Source organism: Pavona decussata, unplaced genomic scaffold (genome assembly GCF_977016875.1).
Source record: "Pavona decussata unplaced genomic scaffold, jaPavDecu1.1 SCAFFOLD_96, whole genome shotgun sequence".
Taxonomy (NCBI): domain Eukaryota; kingdom Metazoa; phylum Cnidaria; class Anthozoa; order Scleractinia; family Agariciidae; genus Pavona; species Pavona decussata.
Window position 1 is genome coordinate 642,397 of NW_028145513.1, and position 20,608 is coordinate 663,004.

The 20,608-nt window shown below is 38.6% G+C and overlaps 3 protein-coding genes across 6 annotated transcripts in view; 1 reads left to right on the forward strand and 2 right to left on the reverse strand.

Moving 5' to 3' along the window:
• LOC146472802 (protein LTO1 homolog) overlaps window positions 1-20,608 on the forward strand; it is a 188,647-nt gene that overhangs the window by 3,721 nt on the left and 164,318 nt on the right. For all 3 annotated transcript variants that reach the window (XM_085119055.1, XM_085119053.1, XM_085119052.1), the window contains exons 3-5: window positions 4,335-4,405; window positions 5,997-6,111; window positions 9,643-9,790. In XM_085119055.1, coding sequence (XP_084975181.1) covers window positions 4,335-4,405; window positions 5,997-6,111; window positions 9,643-9,708 — 252 coding nt within the window. In that variant the 3' untranslated portion in view covers window positions 9,709-9,790. The remainder of the gene's footprint in view (window positions 1-4,334; window positions 4,406-5,996; window positions 6,112-9,642; window positions 9,791-20,608) is intronic.
• Window positions 12,290-15,380, reverse strand: LOC146472803 (microfibril-associated glycoprotein 4-like). 2 transcript variants are annotated; one of them, XM_085119009.1, is made up of 3 exons: window positions 15,048-15,380; window positions 14,084-14,467; window positions 12,290-12,597 (listed from the first exon to the last, which is right to left on the reverse strand). In XM_085119009.1, the coding sequence occupies exons 1-3, from the start codon at window positions 15,295-15,297 to the stop codon at window positions 12,332-12,334; spliced, it is 900 nt and encodes a 299-aa protein (XP_084975135.1). In that variant the 5' UTR covers window positions 15,298-15,380; the 3' UTR covers window positions 12,290-12,331. The 2 variants fall into 2 exon arrangements, with proteins under 2 accessions (XP_084975135.1, XP_084975134.1); XM_085119008.1 differs by having other exon boundaries at window positions 12,292-12,597; window positions 15,042-15,378.
• LOC146472804 (uncharacterized) lies at window positions 19,114-20,148 on the reverse strand. The gene has a single exon (XM_085119164.1). The coding sequence runs from the start codon at window positions 20,146-20,148 to the stop codon at window positions 19,114-19,116; it is 1,035 nt and encodes a 344-aa protein (XP_084975290.1).

A 20,608-nucleotide genomic window follows, 5' to 3' on the forward strand; every position in this document is an offset into this window, starting at 1 on the left:
CATTTTAACGAGAAATTCACTGTCATTTTGTATTTTACTATTTGTAAACTGTTGAAACTTTAACAAAGCCGACAAGATCTAAAAATGTTCAATTCGCCAGAATATGCATAATTTTGTTTACGACATCACTGATGGGTGACATGGCACTTGCCGCTTTCTCGTGAAAACTGACAGCAAAACTGTTTTTCTTTTTTAGCAAAATAATTTACTTGACGTAATACTTTTGTATGAGAAACAAAAGTATGATGAAAGATGTCAAGTCTTCATGTATGCAAAAAGTTATGATTAGCAGTGAACTTTTCAGAAAAAAAGAGTGCTCCTTTCAGCTGAAGACATTTTCTGGCGGCAAAACTAGCGCAACGCAATATCACGCAATCTCTCTGACTAAAACTATTCAGTTTATAGTTAAATCGTTAAGGGAGGGTAGGTTGGAAAATCGGTGAGACGTACAATAAATGAGGCCACTAGTGCTAAACATAATCAACGCATCCCACGTAAACGCTCTGAAAAGCGTCTTGTTATTAATAAGGAGTCGTGCCTGTCTAGAACAATGAACACATACAGTGTACTTGAATATTTTCATCAATCATCTTTGTTATTTCGTATAACAAGGTACAGTTGAACCTCTCCTTATGGACACCTTTCTCTCAACATTGTGTTCTGTGTGTTGCAGTTGTACAACAATGATTTGTATGGGGAGATAATTTAGGATGAGTCTAAATTAATTTGTGATAAGCTATTCAAATTTGTTTCAATCAATGACATCTACTATAAAAATCTAGATTGGGCGATTCCAGAAAATATCCATACCATACCACGGACGGCTTTTAGGATTTCCGAAGGGGAGGGGGGGTTCACGATTATGGAATTCCGAAGGGGAGGGGGGGTTCACGATTATGGAATTCTGAGAGCATGGGGGGGCCTTTGGTCGTTTTTTAATCAAGGAAATGCTGTTTTCGAAGTTTTGATTCGAAAGATTAAGGATACTTCCTGGGTTCGCGGGTGTCCTTCGGAAAAAAATTCGTACGCGCGCAAGTCTTAATAAACCTCTAACAAACTATATATCGTTATAAAGCTTAATAAATGTAGTTTCCCATAAAAAATATAATTTAGCGATTTTTTCCTTTTTTAAGTGCCAGGAGTCAGAAAAACCTCGAATCGACCGATGGTTGTTCCATTGAATTAATCGGTTATCGAACGCCGCGCCAAGAACGAAATCGCTGTACAGTGTTATTCACAAGGCATCAATCAACAAAAAGGTGTCAGGCTTTTTCGAAATTCTGATTGGTTATTTAGATATCCATGTCTAAAGTTTGAGTTGCAAAAAATATTTGAGGCGTGTTGCGTAAACAGTCGCCACGGGAAAAATATTTTGAAAATCAAAATTCCCTGACACCTTTTTGTTTGTCATTATTCCTCGAATCTTCTGGCCAAATTTCACGACAATCCGTCAAAACTACATACCCTATTAATTCGTTCAAAGTCGACATACTCTGCCAAAATTCAAGTGCGATTTTTCGCTCGATAAAGGTTTGCAAGAAAAACAAGCCTCCACAGGAGATTATGACACCTCATTACGTGGCGAGCCAATCGAGCAACAGGACCCCATGGCGTCAACAACAATAGCACAGAATTTCGCGGAAAAAGTATCGCGTTGCAGACACATTTTAGACTCCGCTGTTGTGATCGAGCGAGATGGGGAAAGTGGCGAAAGGAAAACGTAAAAATCAACCAGGAAAACGGGGAAAAACTAAGGCTAACGAAACCGAAAGCGCGTCAAGATAGCGTCAAGATAGCGTGGAGCGGAGCAAAAAGCGAGAGAAATGGCCACGCAGAACGCGCTATCTCCAGTATTACACGTGGGCTCATGCGCTTCTGGTGAGTTCTATTTCATCGGTCTAATTCTTGCTGATTTTATGCCAATGTTTCATTACAAACGCGCAGTAAAACGTTATTTGGTTTTATCTCGCTGCAGAAGAAAGAAATCGGCCCAGAGGATGCAGAATACGATATTTGATATTTTCACAGGACGCTTGCAAAGTTACCCTGCAGGACTTTTGCACGGCAATCGACCTCTGTGTACTTGATCCAATAACAGTGGATAAATTTGAAGGCCGCTGCTCCAGTTCTTTGTGATCACCTTCGACAGAACCTTCAACGTCGACTAGAGTTTCTTGGTCGAACCAAGAGCCTTTGTTGATCTCTGCAAGATCACGTTTTCGATCTTCGCTGAAACCTATCTTTCCCTTTTTCTTAGGCCCTGGCTTCTTCCGGGATTTTATCCACAGGCTCTTTTCGTTTTTTGATGACTTTTCCATGTGGGAAGCGCGAAGAATATAAAATTCGAAGTGCTGATGAGGAATTTTCTGCAGGCGAGATGTAAACAAAATATGGTTATTTCTGAAATAAGAGCTCCCGGATGAAGCGCTTTGCCGCGAAAATTCCTCTGGGGCGTCTCCCACTAAGAAGATTATGACACCTTTTTTATTTATTTACTTTTATATGGAAATACGTTTTCCTAGATATCTCGCGCTTTATTTAATATTTTTCAATTTTTTTTTCAGTTAATGTTAGATAAAATCCCCAAATTCTATTTGGTCGAAAAAAATGTTTTTTCACTTTTTCACCCTATCGAACCCAGGAAGTACCCTTAAAGTACAATCAAGCATAATTATGTGCAGCGTACTGGTAGCGATCGCGCGTGTTTCCATTCTCAGCTTGTGAAACAGCGGCCGAAAAAGGTGCAATCCTTTAATATCGCTTCCTTCACTGTTTATTACTGGGTTAAGTGGACAGGTAGTCATCTTTGAGAGGAAGACACGGTTACGATTTGAAATGAAGAAAACGTGACATCGCCTTTTGAGATTCGATGATCTCGATAATATTTATGCAAATTTGTAACGCTACGCCAAAGATGTAAACAAAGTCTGCTCAAAGGCAAGCGAGCGGCCACGTTGAAGTTTCCCCGGTTCCTTGCCGAATTTTACCGTAGACGTTGTACGTTTTTAAAAAAGGAAATGCTTTTTCCGAAGTTTTCATTCGAAAGATTCAAGTACAATCAAGTATAATCTTGCACAGCGTACTGCTTGCGCAGCGAAGATATTTCAGAAGCGATCGTGTTACATTCCGCGAAAAAGCCGCAATCTTGTCCACGTGCTCCGGCGTAAGAGTCGATCGATTGGAAGGCTGCTCTTGTATGAGGGTTAATGACTGCTACTTTTTTCAGTAACATTTTGTAAATAAAGTAGATAATTACAAAACAGCAACGATGTATGTTTACTCGTGAGGGACTCGGGCACGTGGAATCGAACATTCAAGACGCGCATCACATATCACTGATAAATTTGCATAAAGTTGTTTTCAATGTAGTTGACAATCGGTAATTTTCTTCTTCCTCGCTAAAAGCGTTTGAAATAGTTAATACTAGGTATTCGTAATGTGGTAATTGAAACCACAAGTTTTCTCTTGATAGCGCCTGGAATCACAGATACAATTTTATTTAATTGAATTTTTGGTTCAGAAACTGAAGCCGACTGAAGCAAGGATTTTGTGCGGGTATAAAACAAGGGGTGAAAAGAAATAATTTTTGTTTTCATCCAATGCGTTGTTCTAGTTTCCTACTTTTCCTAAAGGAGTTGAATGGCACAAGAAAACAAAGAGGAGTAAAACTGCCGTAAATGGTGTTTATTATTATAGCCAAATTCGGACTTGAAAAGAACATTTCACGGCCTGGCCACTAGCGGTAGGTTTTTCTTGTTGCTGAAGAGTAAAGCTTGTCGCCTAGCGCCGCTAGATCGCAGCCCTGAGGAGGCATAAATTCATGTTCGTTTGTTCATATAGGCGTTGCTAAAATCGAAAATGTACTTCCCAGAAAAACCGGAAATTCTGAAGGGGAGGGGGGGTTCACGATTATGGAATTCTGAGGGCATGGGGGGGTAACGCATTTTGGAATTTCCGAAGGCAAGGGGGGGTTAAAACATGGAAGCCGTCCGTGGTTGGGTATGGATAGTTTCTGGAATTGCCCATTTGCCTTCAATACAAGTCTGGGTCAATTTCCAGCCTTAGAGTGCACTGGATGCTGTCGTGAAGCCTTTAAAATGATGTCCCATCCATGACATCTATAATGCTGTCACCTCCCCATTGTGGACACCTTGATCCTTCCCTATGCGGACTCTGTATTTCAGGGGTTCAACTATGATGATTGATTTTGATCAATTTTACACTATAATATAATTGTTACCACTAACAAGTATTTCCAGTAATTAATTCACCCTGCAGTCTTGAATTGCTGGGTCATACAATCATATATCTTTATGGAGTTCTTTGTTTTTCAGGTTGGATTCTATCTTGGGTTTGTCACAATGTGGCTTGAAATTTTGCTAGAAAGCCCTAATGCAAAACCAAGGTAAAATTAATTTATTTGTGTTATTTTTCTCATTAAATGCAGTTAAATGCAATTTAACTAAGTTAAACAACAAAGAAAAGCTGGCATTCATTCGACGGTCAACGGCTCTTGGTAGGCAGTCCATGCACAGAGCATTGCATTGTGGATGCGTTTAAGCGTGGCAATATGTAATAGACTTTGTGGAGTTTCTTGTTGGATCGTCTCGGTTTTTCTGCCCCTTCCCCCTGTCCCCTTGTTTCCCCCTTTTCACTGCTTATGCAGTGTGACGGATGCCCGGATGACTGGGTGTGGGGGCTCATGGCTGGGTTGCAGGGATTGTCAGCCTTGGGAGCGTATTACTGTCTAGAGGCTGGCTGGTCACAGTGGAGGCCCCTGGGACTTCCCGGGCACCCTTCTTACACTCAGCTTAAGGCGGGGGTCTACATGAAAGCCGTTTTCACACCGCTTAAAATCGGTTCAACGGAAATATCTCGTTCGCGTTTCAAGCAATACAAAAACCCTATGCTCATTACACAAATCAATGTTTTGGGGTGTTTTGTAAATTTTTGGGTGATTTTTAGGTATATTTGGGAGGTCAGATAGTTTTTCTCAAAAGAGTAGTAAAATTGAGAGAAATAAGAAGTATTGAAGATTTAGTGAAGTTTTCAAATAATTAGAATTTGTAGTTAGTAATTAATAGACGGATACCAAGTTAGTCCACTAGCAACCTGGGGTGCTCTTGCGTGGGTATCAACTGTCTGTTGGTGTTCCAAAAATCATTTTCTTTCTTCTATCCCTTCCTTAAACCTCTGAAAATTCCATCCAAATTCAGGTGTACCCCCACCTTAATGCATTTGTTAATGGAGTAATTGCAGTAATACCCCACCACTCTGGGGCTAAAATGAGCCTGAAAAAGCTGGATTTATTTGGATTTTGCAAAATGCAGTCAACCTATCCTCAAGCTTGAAATAACATTTTTAACATACTAGTGTAATGTTGCATAGCTATTTCAAGTAGTTATGTACAGTGGAACCTTGATTTAACAAAGTGCCAACGGACTAGGAAAATTGGTTTGTTATATCAAGGAACTTCTGTTCCATACGTTTTAAAAGGCCGGGCTGGAGAATATTGTTTGTTTGTCGATGACTTTTTTATATAGAGGTGCATTAAATCGAGGTCCTACTGTATATGTTTAGGTTCAATTTTTTATTTTTCTTTGTTATCATTCAATACCATATACAAAAACAAAGGAAAATAGAAATTGAATGAAGGATAAGATTGGTAGGACTTGGAACAGATTATTTGTCTGAGTATGTTTGTCACTGATTGTTAAAATACATCTTTCTCATTTATATACCAGGCTTAAAACAATAACGTTTGCTCTTAATTATACCAATCATCGACATTTATATCCATGCAGTGAGCAAGATGTTTGTTACATGAACCTACTTCAATGGTGTACTATATTAGTTTAATTTGACACATAACTTAAAATAAATTTATTCCAATTATTGGAATGTGAGTTTCTTACTTGACTTGACACAGACATTTGGTGATTACAGATAAAAATATTGAGCACTGTGGATTTCATCCCATGAAATTTGTTTTTCAGGTGCATTAAATTGTTGGAAACTTTGAAGAAGATGATTCTGGCACTTCCTCTCAATGATCCCACAAATGAAGAGCTGTTTGTTAATCTTGAGAAAGTGCGAGCAAAGTTTAAACAGGTAGAATACTTTACATTATATCGATATAACTCATTGTAGGAAATTAAGAGGTTCCTGGAACTGGTGCAATTTTGCAATCTTGTAGCATTAATAATTTATTTCTGTACTGTGATCTGTGTGTTGATAAAGTGAAGTGCCAGTTCAGTTCAGTAACCATTGCTTTCATTAATTTAAAGATTAAGGTGAATTAAGTGCTATGGCTAGCTATGCAGAAATATTTTATGTATGATACTTCCTTTTGAGACCATAATAGAATCTTTTTGTGTTGTTTCTTGAATTGAAAATAGCTGAGAGTTTTAAAGTCAGTAGGAATCTCCCTATGGCGCGTTTTTAGTGTCAAAATTCAAACTATCAATTCAAACATTCGATCCTTCAATTCAAACATTCAATCCTTCAATTCAAACATTCGATCCTTCAATTCAAATCTGCGATTGTTCGGTTCAAACTTTCGATCCTTCAATACAAACATTCAATCCTTCAGTGCAAAAATGGAATGGGTCGATTCCAACATTCCATCATTCAATCCAGATATGGAATTGTTTGTTTCAAACATTCGATTCTTCAATCCAAACACCCTTTTCTTCAATCCAGAAATGCTATTCTTCAAGTTAAACATGCATTCATTGTATTGCCTAGCCTATCATTCAGTTCAAGCATGCATTTCGTCGATTCAAACATGCCATTTTTCAATTCAAACATTTGATCATTCAATCCAAACGTGTATTTCTTCAATCAAATCCTGAAACTTAAACACTACACCATAAATTCCGCGTTCAATTTCGATAGGAAATGCTGAAATCCTGCTATTGAAACATTCTGCACTTTAATTTTAGGATATAAAATCCAGATTATAAATTCAAACATAGTCTCACAATGTAGTTGTGCAGTGGCTCGATTCAAACATTCACTTCGGCGATTCAAACATTCAGCTCAGCAGTCCCAAACTTTCAGTTCCTCTCCGGTAGTCTGGAACCGAGGGGACTCTGTAAAACAAGGATACGGAGGGCGGATGCGGACGGCGGATTAAATTTATTGGTTAATTGTCACCTTCTAAGAAATGCTAGCTTTGGCTTTTTTTAAATTTTATTTTTATTTATTTATTTTTTAATTTGAATTGATTTTATATTTTATTGTCAGTCAAACAGCGAAAACGCTATGGAATGTTTCTTCTCGTTTTTCAACCAAATCAGTCTGAGTTTGCAGTGGAACTCGGTACATTAGTACGACACACCATCCGGAAAAACAACAAGTTCACATTCATGAACATTTACAGGATAATCTGATTAACAGGTAAAGTACTGTACGAGCTTTTGTTAGGCATTAAAGATTGGAAATCGTGGTTATTGTTCGAATAGACAGATCGATACAAGTTAGTAAAAAATTATTTTAAGATGTCCAAAGATTTCCCCGCGTAGGATTTCTGAACGTGTCATTTTCTTCCCTTTAAATTTGTACACAAGCGAAATTTTCCTTGCAATATGGGGGCTTTTTTTGGGTTTTGCGTCTTTTCGGTTTTGATATTCATTGCGGATTTTGGTTTTTTCTCATCTTGGAACATTCAGATTATTTTATCTGACAGAAAAACATGTTTTTTTCGGTCAGTTTCTGGTTTTCCTCCGGTTGCCTCGGCGGCGGCCTTCAGTCCCCAGTCAGGTCAGGGGTCGTCTTCTCCGTGAACTTGGTACAGTCGAACCTCGATTATCTGGACTCGTTGGAACTTGAATAAAATGTCCGGATAATCGAAAATATGAATATTAATGAGACAGGAATGTAAAAAAAAATGTAATAAAGAAAGCAGAATTTGTCAAACAAACCGGTTGATGCTTTGAAGCTTTCGCGATCGGTCGACTCCGCGTTCAACTACGCTGAGAAATGTTTCACTCTTCTCCTGAAGAAGCGGACTTGAAAATTGGTGTTCCACTGCTGAGTAAACCAGGCCCCAGTTGTTCAAAGAGTGGATAACTTTATCCACCGGATAAGTCGCTATCCAGCGGAGCAAATGTACTCCAACTACCGGTAACGCCTTTTGGCAAGTTTTCCACACAATCCCATACTTAAATTTGACATATGTTTCTACTCTATCCATAAATTATAGGGCTATTGGGAAAATCTTGCACGCATTTCATCTGCTGGATAGCAACCTATCCAGTGAATAAAACTATCCGCTCTTTGAACAACTGAGGCCAGGCGTATAAGGTTTTATCCAATTGCTCTGACACGTTCGCAAATCTGACGCAGGGAAATCTTTGGACGTCTTAAAATAATTTTTTAATAACTTGTATCGATCTGTCTGTTCGAACAATAACCACTATTTCCAATCTATAATGCCTAACAAGAGCTCGTACAGTACTTTACCCGTTAATCAGATTATCCTGTAAATGTTCATGAATGTGAACGTGTTGTTTTGCCGGATGGTGTGTCGTACTTATGTACGGAGTTCCACTGCAAACTCAGACTGATTTGGTTGAAAAACGAGAAGAAACATTCCACAGCGTTTTCGCTGTTTGACTGACGATAAGATATAAAATTAATTCAAATTAAAAAAAAATAAAAATAAAATTTAAAAAAAGCCAAAGCTAGCATTTCTTAGAAGGTGGCAATTAACCAATAAATTTAACCGTATCAACATCCTATTTTCTTCCACTTCTTCTTCTTTTTTTTCTTTTTTTTTTTTTTTAAAGCCCCATCCGCCGTCCGCCATCCGCCGTCCGCATCCGCCCGTCCGAATCCTTGTTTTACAGAGTCCCCTCGGTTCCAGACTACTGGAGGGCCGAAGTGAATGTTTGAATCGAGCCACTGCACAACTACATTGTGAGACTATGTTTGAATTTATAATCTGGATTTCATATCTTAAAATTAAAGTGCAGAATGTTTCAACAGCAGGATTTCAGCATTTTCTATCGAAATTGAACGCGGAATTTATGGTGTAGTGTTTGAGTTTCAGGATTTGATTGAAGAAATACACGTTTGGATTGAATGATCAAATGTTTGAATTGAAAAATGGCATGTTTGAATCGACGAAATGCATGCTTGAACTGAATGATAGGCCAGGCAATACAATGAATGCATGTTTAACTTGAAGAATGGCATCTCTGGATTGAAGAAAAGGGTGTTTGGATTGAAGAATCGAATGTTTGAAACAAACAATTCCATATCTGGATTGAATGATGGAATGTTTGAATCGACCCATTCCATATTTGCACTGAAGGATTGAATGTTTGTATTGAAGGATCGAAAGTTTGAACCGAACAATTGCAGATTCGAATTGAAGGATCGAATGTTTGAATTGAAGGATTGAATGTTTGAATTGAAGGATCGAATGTTTGAATTGATAGTTTGAATTTTGACACTAAAAACGTGCCATATCTCCCCCCCAAAATGTGGAAATGGCAAACTTAAATTGATGTTTGCCATATGTTTTCACATTTGGTACAGTAACTATGTAGAAATAAAGATTTGAAGCCGTAAACTTAGTATACATGTAAGTGTTACATTACATTCATACAGTTTGAATTTTGTTGTTTATATTAGATTTGTTCACTTCTGGGAGTTGGTGCAGAGTACCATAGTTGTGAAATGACTGGACTGTCCTTCTGAAAATAAAAACAAGTCTTTACTGGAAAGACTGGTCATAAGTGTTGGACCATGCAGGAAAATACAATCCTGTTTGCTTAAAAAGGTGAATACAGACTACATGTAGTAGTAAAAGTTTTATAGCATAACCAAATATCATCATCATCATCATCATCATCATTGTCATCGTCATCATCATCATCGTCGTCATCGTCATTTATCTTTTAGTATCCAATGATGCATAAGGTGCAAACAAAAGACCTTTGCTCTGCTAGCTGTATTTCCTACTCTTTCTTTTGCTGCCAATCAGTACCACGCAGCACAGTCTGCCTGTTCCATGTACTGGGTGAATTATTAATACTATTGCACATTGTGCATTCATTTCCATGTACATGTAACCTACGATCAGCCGTTCTTTTTTCTTTTTCAGACAGCGGTCAGGAGAAGGGAAGATTTCTTCTGTCTCCCAACTTCAGACTCTGGCGCTGCAACACTTTCGCGCTCCCTCTAAAAAAAGAACGCCCGATGTTATGTGTCATGTGACTAAAACAAATTAATTTTGTTTTACTCACCTCGTTCAGCACATCCTTAATTAAATTAAACAATTTGCCGCATTTGTGTTGTAGGATCCTTGTGTTGATAACAGCTTCATTCATGTCAGAAAACTGGCAGAGAACAGATGAACTGGGACAGGACACTTCCAAACATCATGATCAGTTTGTTCCCTTTGGCGCAAACGCATGCATGAATACACGTACACTGCAGCAGATGGGTGAATTTTGACCAAGCCCCATAATACAACTTGTCTGCCCAGTAGCAGACAAGTATAGATTTCATGACATGTTATATATTTTGAATGTAAGGCAGACAAGTAAAATTCCTAAAGTTGAAAACTTCTGTTGTTAAGACTTTGAAATTTATAATAAAAAAAACTAGCATTTCTTTTTTCTGAGTAATTGCTTGTGGTACTGACTGAATACACTGATCATTCTAAAAATATATATTCATTTCCACCTTTCATCACTTTATTTTGTAGTGAACCTTCCACATGGCCTGAAAGCTCAGTTCAACAGGGTACCAAACTCATAGAAAGGGTACTAAACATCAACTGTGGAGATTTGATTTACTGCCTAGGGTGTGCATTTTCTTTTGGGATCTCAGTAGAGAGCAGTTATTAGATTAAGGTGCTAACACTTAAAAGGTTACTAAATTGAATCACTTGCATGGTCATGTTCCCTGTATATTGTGTTGATAGGCAAACTTGTGGGGTATACCCAAAGGTTCTGAAACTTTTGTACTGAAAAATGCTTTGCCATTTGATTTGGCTCTCATTGCCCATAGCTACCCTTAGAAATCATGCTTGCCCCACAAAACTGACATGGGTACCAAAGAGTTTTCCCTGTTGCTATGATACATGCAGGCTCAATTATTTTTTCCAGTTGATATTATTGATCTGTTTTTCATTCCTCCCATCCATGCAGTAGAATGATGTGGATTTTTTTTCAGGTTGTCTTGCTCCTCACCAACAGTTTCCAAATTTCATTAGATAATGGAAATCTCTTCTGCAGAAACTTTTCAAAACATCATTATTGCCCTTACTGAAATAATTTTAAAGGTTTTTTCATTTACCTAAAAAAATTATTTTTTAATGAGGTGACACTTAGTGTAGTCTAATAAACTTATGATCTCATATTCTGGATGAAATAAGTTGGAAGGTGTTGGTTTGTAAGGAAAAATTTCACGTAGCGCGGAAAGCCAACAACAAAATGATCTTTGATTTACTTTTGATCAATTGTGTCAGTATGTAATCCACTTCTGTTAGGAAGTGTTTTATTTTTTTTTAAGCGCAAAGAAGCATCAAAGAATAAACAATTATCCGACTGTTTTATTTGGAAAAAATAAACGGTTATTGGAAAAAACAGATGGTAGGAAAAGATGAGCGTCTACGTGTTGCATAAAACGTTACGTCAGACATAACTGCTAAAGACAGATCTTCAGCTGGAACGTGTATTCAGTAATAAACTGCTCTGGACCAGGCCGTTAGAAATAGGGTATTCTTTTTGGAATGTATGATGCTCAGTTTTTTCATACCTTTACAAATTCTGGACATTCTGGAAAGCAGATATCTATTTTCAGCTTTGTAAATTACAGGACAAATCTTTGTCTGTGGGATTTCTTGTGCAAGCGATCAAAAGCACTGGCTCATGAAATCGAATATTATATTGCGAGGTAAAAAGATAAACTCTCTTTTCACTACAGTAAGTGGGGTCCTTTACTCCAACTCATATCACCTGGAATTCCTGTTGTCCATACTTAATTTGCTGTTTGTATTCTTTTTTTTTTCTTTTATGGGGTTTTCTTGTAAATTTTGTATTAGTGTTTTTGTAATTATAAATCTGTAATTTAAGGAATAAACAAATAAATAATAATAATAATAATAATAATAATAATAATAAAAAGACAGAGATAAAAAACGAAAGAAGACTGAACAGAGAAGTTAAGTGTTGAGATACACAGCTTTATTCACCAAAAAATACCCATTACAACAATGAAACAGAAATGATTCCCGCCTTCAGAGTTTTGTGATTAAATATACTGAAGATCTCTTTGGAACCAGAGCTGGTTATAAAGATGCGAAGACAGAAGTTTAAAACTTCTCTGGTCTGATCTTCATCTCGGCTCTCTTCGCGGAGTACTTATATCCTTTCCAATGATACCAGTTGACACCGTCAGCGTCTGATGAGTGCTTGCCATGATGATACAAGCCGTTCAGATTGGAAGAGTGACAGGCAGTGTACCACCAGGCTCCTTTGTAGGACACGGCACAGTTACCGCTCGACCAGCTGTCATTATCCCGATCTTTGGTTGAAAATGCGTAGCCACGATGACCAGAAAGGGAATCTCCAGCAGTTCCTAAAAGAAAACTTCACATTTTAAATTCAGTTCCAAGAAAGTAAACAACCACAGAAACCCATATTGAGACTCTCTATGGGTTTTTCCGAAGAAATCGAAGACGCGAAGATCACCGCGGAAAAAACGAAGATCTTAAGATTGAAGCGAAGATCTAAAAATTGACCTAAATTTGCGTGATCAAATTGAACACTCAGATATAAAACTGTTAAAACTCGTAAACACTACAGAAAATATCTGTTATTTCTGAATTTTGGCATTTGACCACATTTCTGTGTGTTCTGAATGGGGTTGACATACCTGCGCGACTCCCGCTGTGTGTCCGTTTTGGTTTTACAAGCATGTCTTTAAGCGATTTCCTTTTGTATAAGAGAATCTTCCCTTTAGATCAAAATGTGATGCGACGGCTCTTAAAGGTGTTTGTCTTGATCGTGAGGGGGAATTCTCAAATATACTGAATGGAGGGTTTCTTACTGATCACTAAGAGCCGTAAGGATTAGGGTTTTGATATGCCATTGTGTATGCTAGGTCTGTGGCATTTGTTAAGGGTTATCGGCTTGGATTGACTTCAAGATTTTAGGTAGCGCTAGATAAATGTTTTCTGTAAGGATACAGGATCCGTGGATTTCTTAACTCGTGAATTAATGCTTCTGCTATTGTATCTCGCTGCGTGAAGATTGCACGGACAAGAGTGTCCAACAGATCCTCGTCTTTACAAAGCTTATCATTGTTGTCTCTCGCTTTCGAGAGCTATAGCTTGTTGGGCTGTCTTTTAGCTCTCTGAGTTGCTTCTTACCTTAAAAACAGCTATTACTGTTCTTAGAGCTGACACGTACCTCCATTATTTTGGTTAGCTCGCATCCGCAGCAGATATTTAAAGCTAAGACAGAAAACTATCTTGTAAGTCTCTAGGATGCTAGTTAAATTTCTTCTGGCGAGTGTCTAATGTTGTTTCTCATGCAAGACTGTAGTTTCGATTTCTTGGAATCTCATCAGTTGCTAGCATGTTAAAATGGGGTTAAAACGTCGCCAAAGAATCCAACAATCCTTTATTGTTTCAATAACTGTTTCTATTGGTTTTCGTGGATTTAAACAGTGAGTTATGCAATTTTCTATTGAAGTGAAATATTTATCAACTGTGAATAACACTGAATAAACGTTTAAGCCATTTCAATCCGAAAAAACGAAGATCTTCCTAAAAAAAACGAAGATTTGCGAAAAAATCGTGAAGAAAACGAAGATCGTGGGTACCCATAGAGAGGCTCCATATTGATCATCATGAATGCTGAGATCCTGAAAAGTGTTTTAGCGTGGCTCTCAAACGGTTGAAATTTTTATTGACTACTGATCTGAAGACACAGGCCACTTCTGGATAGCGCTGCGTTGTTTTAACCTCATTTGCACAGTCGCTTCTCCTCCTTTCACGAAAGAAGAGGTGAAGGGACCCTCGGGACGAGGAGGGACGCGTTTGCTTTCAAAGAGTGCTCACCCGAGTAAGTTCCAATACTCAGCTGATATTTAGATCTCTCGCTTGTAACAGCAAAGTGATCGTACTCAGCATAGGCAGTCTTCCCTTTTGCGTCTTCCAGATCCACACGAAGTCTGTTTCGTGCGCTTCTAGTCAGCCGGTTTATCTTGTCCAGTCCCAGCCAAAACTCGCCATTCAGGTTACCAAAGCCCAGTTTGTAGTCGTTCCAACCGCGGTAGAAATTAACCGAGCCGTCCAGTCTCTTCTGGAACACTGTCCACCCCCCACCGGCTGTTGTTTGGTCACAGAACACATCAAACGGGCCTGAACCATCAGGATCGATTGTATAAACACCACTGATCTTCCTTCCAGATTTGTACTGCTCAGCACAGTTTTTCTTGTGATCTGAAAACCATAAGCAAAGCAAAGCCAAGCCAAATTATTAGTTAACACGCGATGGTAACAACCAATGTCACTGAATCAGAGTTGATCAACCGTGAATTGTAAATAATATAGCTGCCTAAACTTGCATATAAAAACAATTACAAGATGAAGTTAACTCATCCGTGAAAAAATATAATAAGAAAGCTACATCTCTCCACTGAGAATTGCTTGATACTCGTTTTAATGAAAAATAACAAAACCTTTTCAGTGCAACATTCTTTTGACACGCCATTGCATTTTTGTCCCGAGATTTTCAAGTCAATTTGTCATTTAGAAATACAAAATTAAAGCGATTCAACGTTTCGATTTCTAAATAGGTTACATTATCATCAAGAAATAAAGTCAATTGAAGTTGTGAAGTTCAAAATGAATAAAATTATTAAAACAAGCGGCATTCCTATGCGCAGAAAGCTCACAGAAAAAAAAAATCGCCGTTATATTTTTAGTTCTCAAAAACCCAATAATTTTTTTTCAGTGCATTTTAAAATCGCTTTTTTCAGTGTTTTATTGGGAGATAAATGAGCGTTTCAGTCACCTTTACCAGTTGTTTTGTTCCCTGTGAGTGCCTCTATTTTCTTCTGGAGATCCGAAAGTTGTAGTTTCATTTCTTGCAAGAGTTCCTTAACCTCTTTGTTGGGCCCCGCGCTGAAAGTGTTGTAAATGAGATTTTGACATTTACTGTTAGTCGGGGAAGCGGACCCCTTGCTACTGTTGCCTGATTCAGCTGGGCTGACGGTCGATAAAATCAGCACCAACAGCGAAAACAAAACTTGGATGGCCGATGAAAACATCGTGAGCGCTCGGAGGATAGATTCACAACTGTTTCTAAACACTGTTTGTCCGGATGATAAAACGGTGCACGGTCAGCAGTTCCTGTTTACTTTTTCGCTTACAAGACTTTTCGCGTCTTATTAAGGAAGTCAGTCTACATTAAGAACAAAGGAAATCATTTGCAAATTTGTACCTTGAACCTAGCTAAATATTTCGGGAATATTCGGTAGCGTCCCAGACTGAATAAAATGGTACGGTATCCGGTCGTTTTCGCTACAATTAGTCGTTTCGATACACCATTAAGCATGAAAATGTGATTATTTCTCGTTCTTAAAGTGAGTTCGGGTGAAAATTATCTTAGCTTTTTCTACGTTTCACAGCGTTAATTTGCATGAGAAGTAAATTGAGTTCAAATATTAGAGAATATGTCAATTTTAAAACGTAGCGAATCGACTGAACTGCAGTGTAGCGAAACGACCGGTGACGCTGTGGATGAACAAGATTGCAGTACTGAGTAGTCGAATTACCGACCGTTTCCCTTCAAGCGCTCACCGGCCATTTTTTTTAACGCAAATCTGTGCTTTAAGAAAAACTGAACCGTGAACAGGCGAACCCGCAGGCGAATAATAGAAACACGTATGTGGTATCATTTCAAAAGGAAAGTAGAGCTCTTTTGGAATAGGTAATAAAACAAACAAAAGGGTCGGAATTGGTGGGAATTAGGCCCCCCTTTTTTTCTTAGAATTTGTCTTCATGAGGGGCTTGGCCGCCGGGGGGGGGGGGGGTACTTCCTTATATGGGCTATATAGGTATGTGCGGCCCCAAAGGGTATGGTTTTTCAGCCGCTTTGTCATAAATACGGTATCGATTTTAGCCATTTTGGTAATAAATGGGGTATCGATTGTTGCACTCTAGTCTTGAATTCATTTTTTTTTTTTTAGACGAAGCTACTTGTTCATCATGATGTTTACAGCAACTGTGTACGTGCCGCAACGGCTTGTGACGCGCTGGGCTCCATGGCTTTCTGAACTGAAGTTCACCAGACACTATCAGGTCATAAATAGGGTATCAAATTTTTGGTCAGGTCATAAATAGGGTAGGTAAAATCGCAGAGTTTGGTCATAAATAGGTTAAGGGTTTTGGGAAGCGGGCCGCACAACCCTATCAAATATTTTTGGGAGTAACCCCCCCCCCCCCCCCACAACAAATATATATGCCGTCAGATCACTGAGGGGATCACTGTCAAAATGAGCTGAATCAATCAACATCAACCTGAATAGAAATTTATTGATATCGATAAGAGGGCAACCAAATCCATCGCGGGATTGTTCCTTATTTTTGCTTGAGAATCGCTCTAAAATCATGGGTCTGCAGTCTCAGTAAGTCTGCTGTTGCGCAGTCGAATCGGCGAGTTTACTAAACTGTGATAATTCACCTAACGTTTCCGTGAAAGGCCGCCCCATTTTAAGTATGTCGTAAGGTTGGATGGAAAACGCGGAGTGCGGAGTGTGGAAAATCAGGAGTATGGAAATTGAGGAGTGTGGTAAATGGGGAGTGTGTGGAAATGCGAAGTGTGGAAAATGCGGAGTGTGTGGAAATGCATTAACTTTGACAGATTTATTCATTTCAAAGCATTTTAACGCATTTATTCAACATAACAAAAATGCTTAGAAATGTTTTACTCTTAAAAAACGTTTCTAGTCTACGACGAGAACGGAGAGGAAAACGTCCATGACTTTACTACACGACACAAACGCTTGTCTAAGAGAAAAAAAACATTTCTGGTTTTCGACCGTGACCGGGACGTTAACAATCTAAAATTCCAGTTATTTTGTAGCACTGCTAACTAACCCTAAATTGCTGTGTTAATGTTGTCGATGTCGATACCAGTATAACTGAACTTGAAAATATTAAATTTGCACAAAATTTTCTTTATTTAACAGAGTGGTTTCACTAACAAACGAATTTACGACAGATTTGAAAAATGGAAGTAAACGAGATGAAAAAAAGTCTCTAAGTTTTACGTTTCAGTGAGGAGAAAAGTTGGCAGTTTTTGTAATTAAGAAAACTAGTTTGTTGTGTGTTCGAGCGGCTCTCGACCGCCATCTGAACTAAACGCTAAACAACAAAAAATTTTGATCTGGATCAACTGAGGACTTGTTAAATGAAGCCAATAAAGGACTTAATTTCTATCTGAACCAACTTATCTTCGATGGAAATTTATAGAAGTCCGTTAACCGGCGAAGACATCAACAACAAATTGGGTGACTAAGTTTTACAGCCTGGTTCATCTCCATCTATTTTGGTAAACGGATCGGAGAAACCCAACATTCATTCACTGAATAATTCAAATGAATACCTTTTCTCATTGAAACAACAGAGAAGTTAACAATACTGACATACTCCTGCAGCTTGAGGCATGAGCAGTTTATCTATTGAGCATGTGATCGCCAATACACGAACGTTAACATCCCGGTCACGGTCCAAAACTGGAAGCGTTTTTTTTTTCTCTTAGACAAGTGTTTGTGTCGTGTAGTAAAGTCACAGACATCAAAACTAGCGTTTTCCTCTCCGTTCTCCGTTTCGTTGCCGTTATAGTTGAGAGTCAGTTACAAAGAAAGTTTAGAAACTTTAGCCCTTTAATAGGACGTGTAAACTATTCAGACTAAAAACGTTTTAGTTGTTTAACTTCCGATTAGTTCCAGTTATCAAGAGTAAAACATTTCTAAGCATGAAAATACGAAACTGAATGCAAGGCTGGCACTACGGCAAAGGGCAGATTTATTAGTGGCCAATATTTCGACTAATAGAATTAGTCTTCCAAAGGGCCAGAGCTATACTGAAGGAAAATATAATAACGGCTCCTTAAATTAAAGTTTGAAAAATACATGGAAAAACATGATTGGCTAATGCATGATATGATGACAGCGTACTTGTAAATATGAGATAACAAAAATATAATAACGGCTCCTAAAATAAAAATTGAAAAAATACATGCAAAAAAATGATTGGCTAATACATGACATGAAGACAGCGTACTTGTTAATATGAGATAACAAAAATATAGAAGTGTATAATCAAGGTTCGGCGTTCGTTTTTCCTGTTAATGCCTTCTGGAGATAACGTTTTCCCTCTATAAATTAGAAAAGCCTCGCGTGCCTTACGGCGGGAGGCATTGATGGTGGGTTGTAGTTCGAGAGGGATAAGTCGCATGTCCGCAGAAGAGCGTCCTGGTAAGTTGAAGTGTGTAGGGACTGTTGGCGTGATGTGGGTTGTTTGTCGCTTGTCTGTGTTCTGTGAACCTTTCACGGATCGTGCGTTTGGTTTCCCCTATATACTGTTTTTTACATTTTTTACATTCAATCATATATGTAAGGTTAGTAGAATTACAGGTTATATGTTGTTTTATTTGTCTTGTTTCGCCGGTGTTGCTAAAAGTGTACGAAGTTCTTGCATTGTCAATGTAAGGGCAAGTGAGACATCCATGAGTGGAGTTGCAGCGGAAAGTGCCAGAGATGAGCTTGGGTGTCGTGTTAGTGTTCTTTAGTTTTGCTCGAACCAAAAGGTCGCGAAGGTTTGGTGAACGACGGTAAGCGATGAATGGTTTATCTTTGAATATTTCTTGAAGGCGATCTGTGGAGTTGAGAATAGGTTGTTTCCTGTGAAGTATTTCTTGAATATTAGGTATAGTGCTGGGTTATAAGTGATCGTGAAGGGGACTGGGGTGTTGGATTTATCTTTATCATGATTATGTTCCTGTAATGTCTCACTTCTGGGTATCTGTTTGGCTCTTAAGATTTGTTCTTTCACAAAACGGTCTTTATAGCCTCGTTTTGTTAAATATGAGAGCAATTCTGCTGATCGATGTTCGAAGAATTCGTCTTTGTAGCAAATCCTAAACGGAGAGCTAGGCTGTAAGGGATGGCTTTTTTTGTATGATAAGGATGACTTGAGGAGTGGAGTAAATACTGGTGTTTGTCTGTGGGCTTGCAATAGAGATCGGTTTCGATTTTTCCATTTTCGAGTTGAATATTAACATCCAGGAAAGGAATAGAAGTTGTAGATCGTTCACTAGTGAACTTAATAGTAGGGTGGATGTTGTTGAGGTATGTGATGAAGTTGTCTAGCTTTTCTTCTCCGTGTGTCCAGACCATCAGAATGTCATCTATGTACCGGAGCCAGAGAAACGGTTGATCAGCGTAGTCCTTTAGTGCTTTTCTCTCAAATTCCCCCATAAACAGGTTTGCGTAAGCAGGTGCCATTCTGGTCCCCATGGCCGTACCATGTTGTTGTATAAAATGTTCGTCGTTGAAGACAAAGTTGTTCATAGTCAGAATCATTCTTAGAAGGTCGCAGATAGATTCCGTAGGGACGGATTTATCAGTTCGTTGGCCAAGAGCTATATTACATGCGTTGATTCCTTCGTTAGTAGGGATGTTCGTGTATAGAGATGACACATCAAGGGTAACAAGTATGGCATTGCTGGGGAGGGCGTCGATATCTTTAAGTTTGTTTAACAGGTGGGTGGTGTTCTTTACATAAGATGGGAGTGACTGCACCAAAGGATTTAGATGGAAACTAACGAATTCCGACATCTTTTCAGTAGGATGCCCATTTGCTGAGACAATGGATCGACCTGGATTTCCAGCTTTGTGGATTTTAGGTAGGATATAAAAACGACCAGCTTTCGGATCTTGAGGGGTTAAGTAGTTGTGAGTTTCTTTGTCTATAATGCCCTCAGAAAGAAGCCTTTTGAGGTAGAAACGTACCCTTTTGTTGATACCTTCGGTAGGACCTTCGTTGACTTTCTTGTAGAACTGTTGATTGTTTAATTGTCTGTAGCATTCGTTTAAATAGTCTTGTCTATCCATCACCACAGTACCAGATCCTTTATCAGCAGGTTTGATGATGATGTCCGTTCGTCGTTGTAGTTTTTTTAAGGGCGTGACGTTCTCTGCGGGTTAAGTTGTCACGGATGCGTGTTGGTTTGGCGTTCATAATGTCTGTTTCTAGGGTGTCGATATAAATGTTGAGAATTCGATCACGGTCTGACGGAGGACACCAAGTACTTTTAAGGCGGAATGGATTAGGTGTCAATTCTTGTGTCTTCTCTTCCTTGTAGAAATACTCTTTCAATCGCAGACGTCTTTAAAAATCATTGATGTCAGCTTTAACTTGAGCCCAGTCGATGTGTCTAGGGGTCGGACAAAAGGTTAGACCTCTTGACAAAAGAAGTATTTCATCGTCAGTCATTGTGACGTTTGAGAAGTTAATAACGGTGGATGTGTCAAGGCGAATTGGTGTTTTATTCCTAGAAAAAGAGTTAGATCG

Coding starts and splice junctions, on each gene's coding strand:
- LOC146472803 (XM_085119008.1), bottom strand. CDS start 15,297: ATGTTTTCATCGGCCATCCAAGTTTTGTTTTCGCTGTTGGTGCTGATT. Junction 14,468..15,041: donor GAACAAAACAACTGGTAAAG/GTGACTGAAACG, acceptor TATGGTTTTCAG/ATCACAAGAAAAACTGTGCT. Junction 12,598..14,083: donor GAGTATTGGAACTTACTCGG/GTGAGCACTCTT, acceptor GTTTTCTTTTAG/GAACTGCTGGAGATTCCCTT.
- LOC146472804 (XM_085119164.1), bottom strand. CDS start 20,148: ATGGATAGACAAGACTATTTAAACGAATGCTACAGACAATTAAACAAT.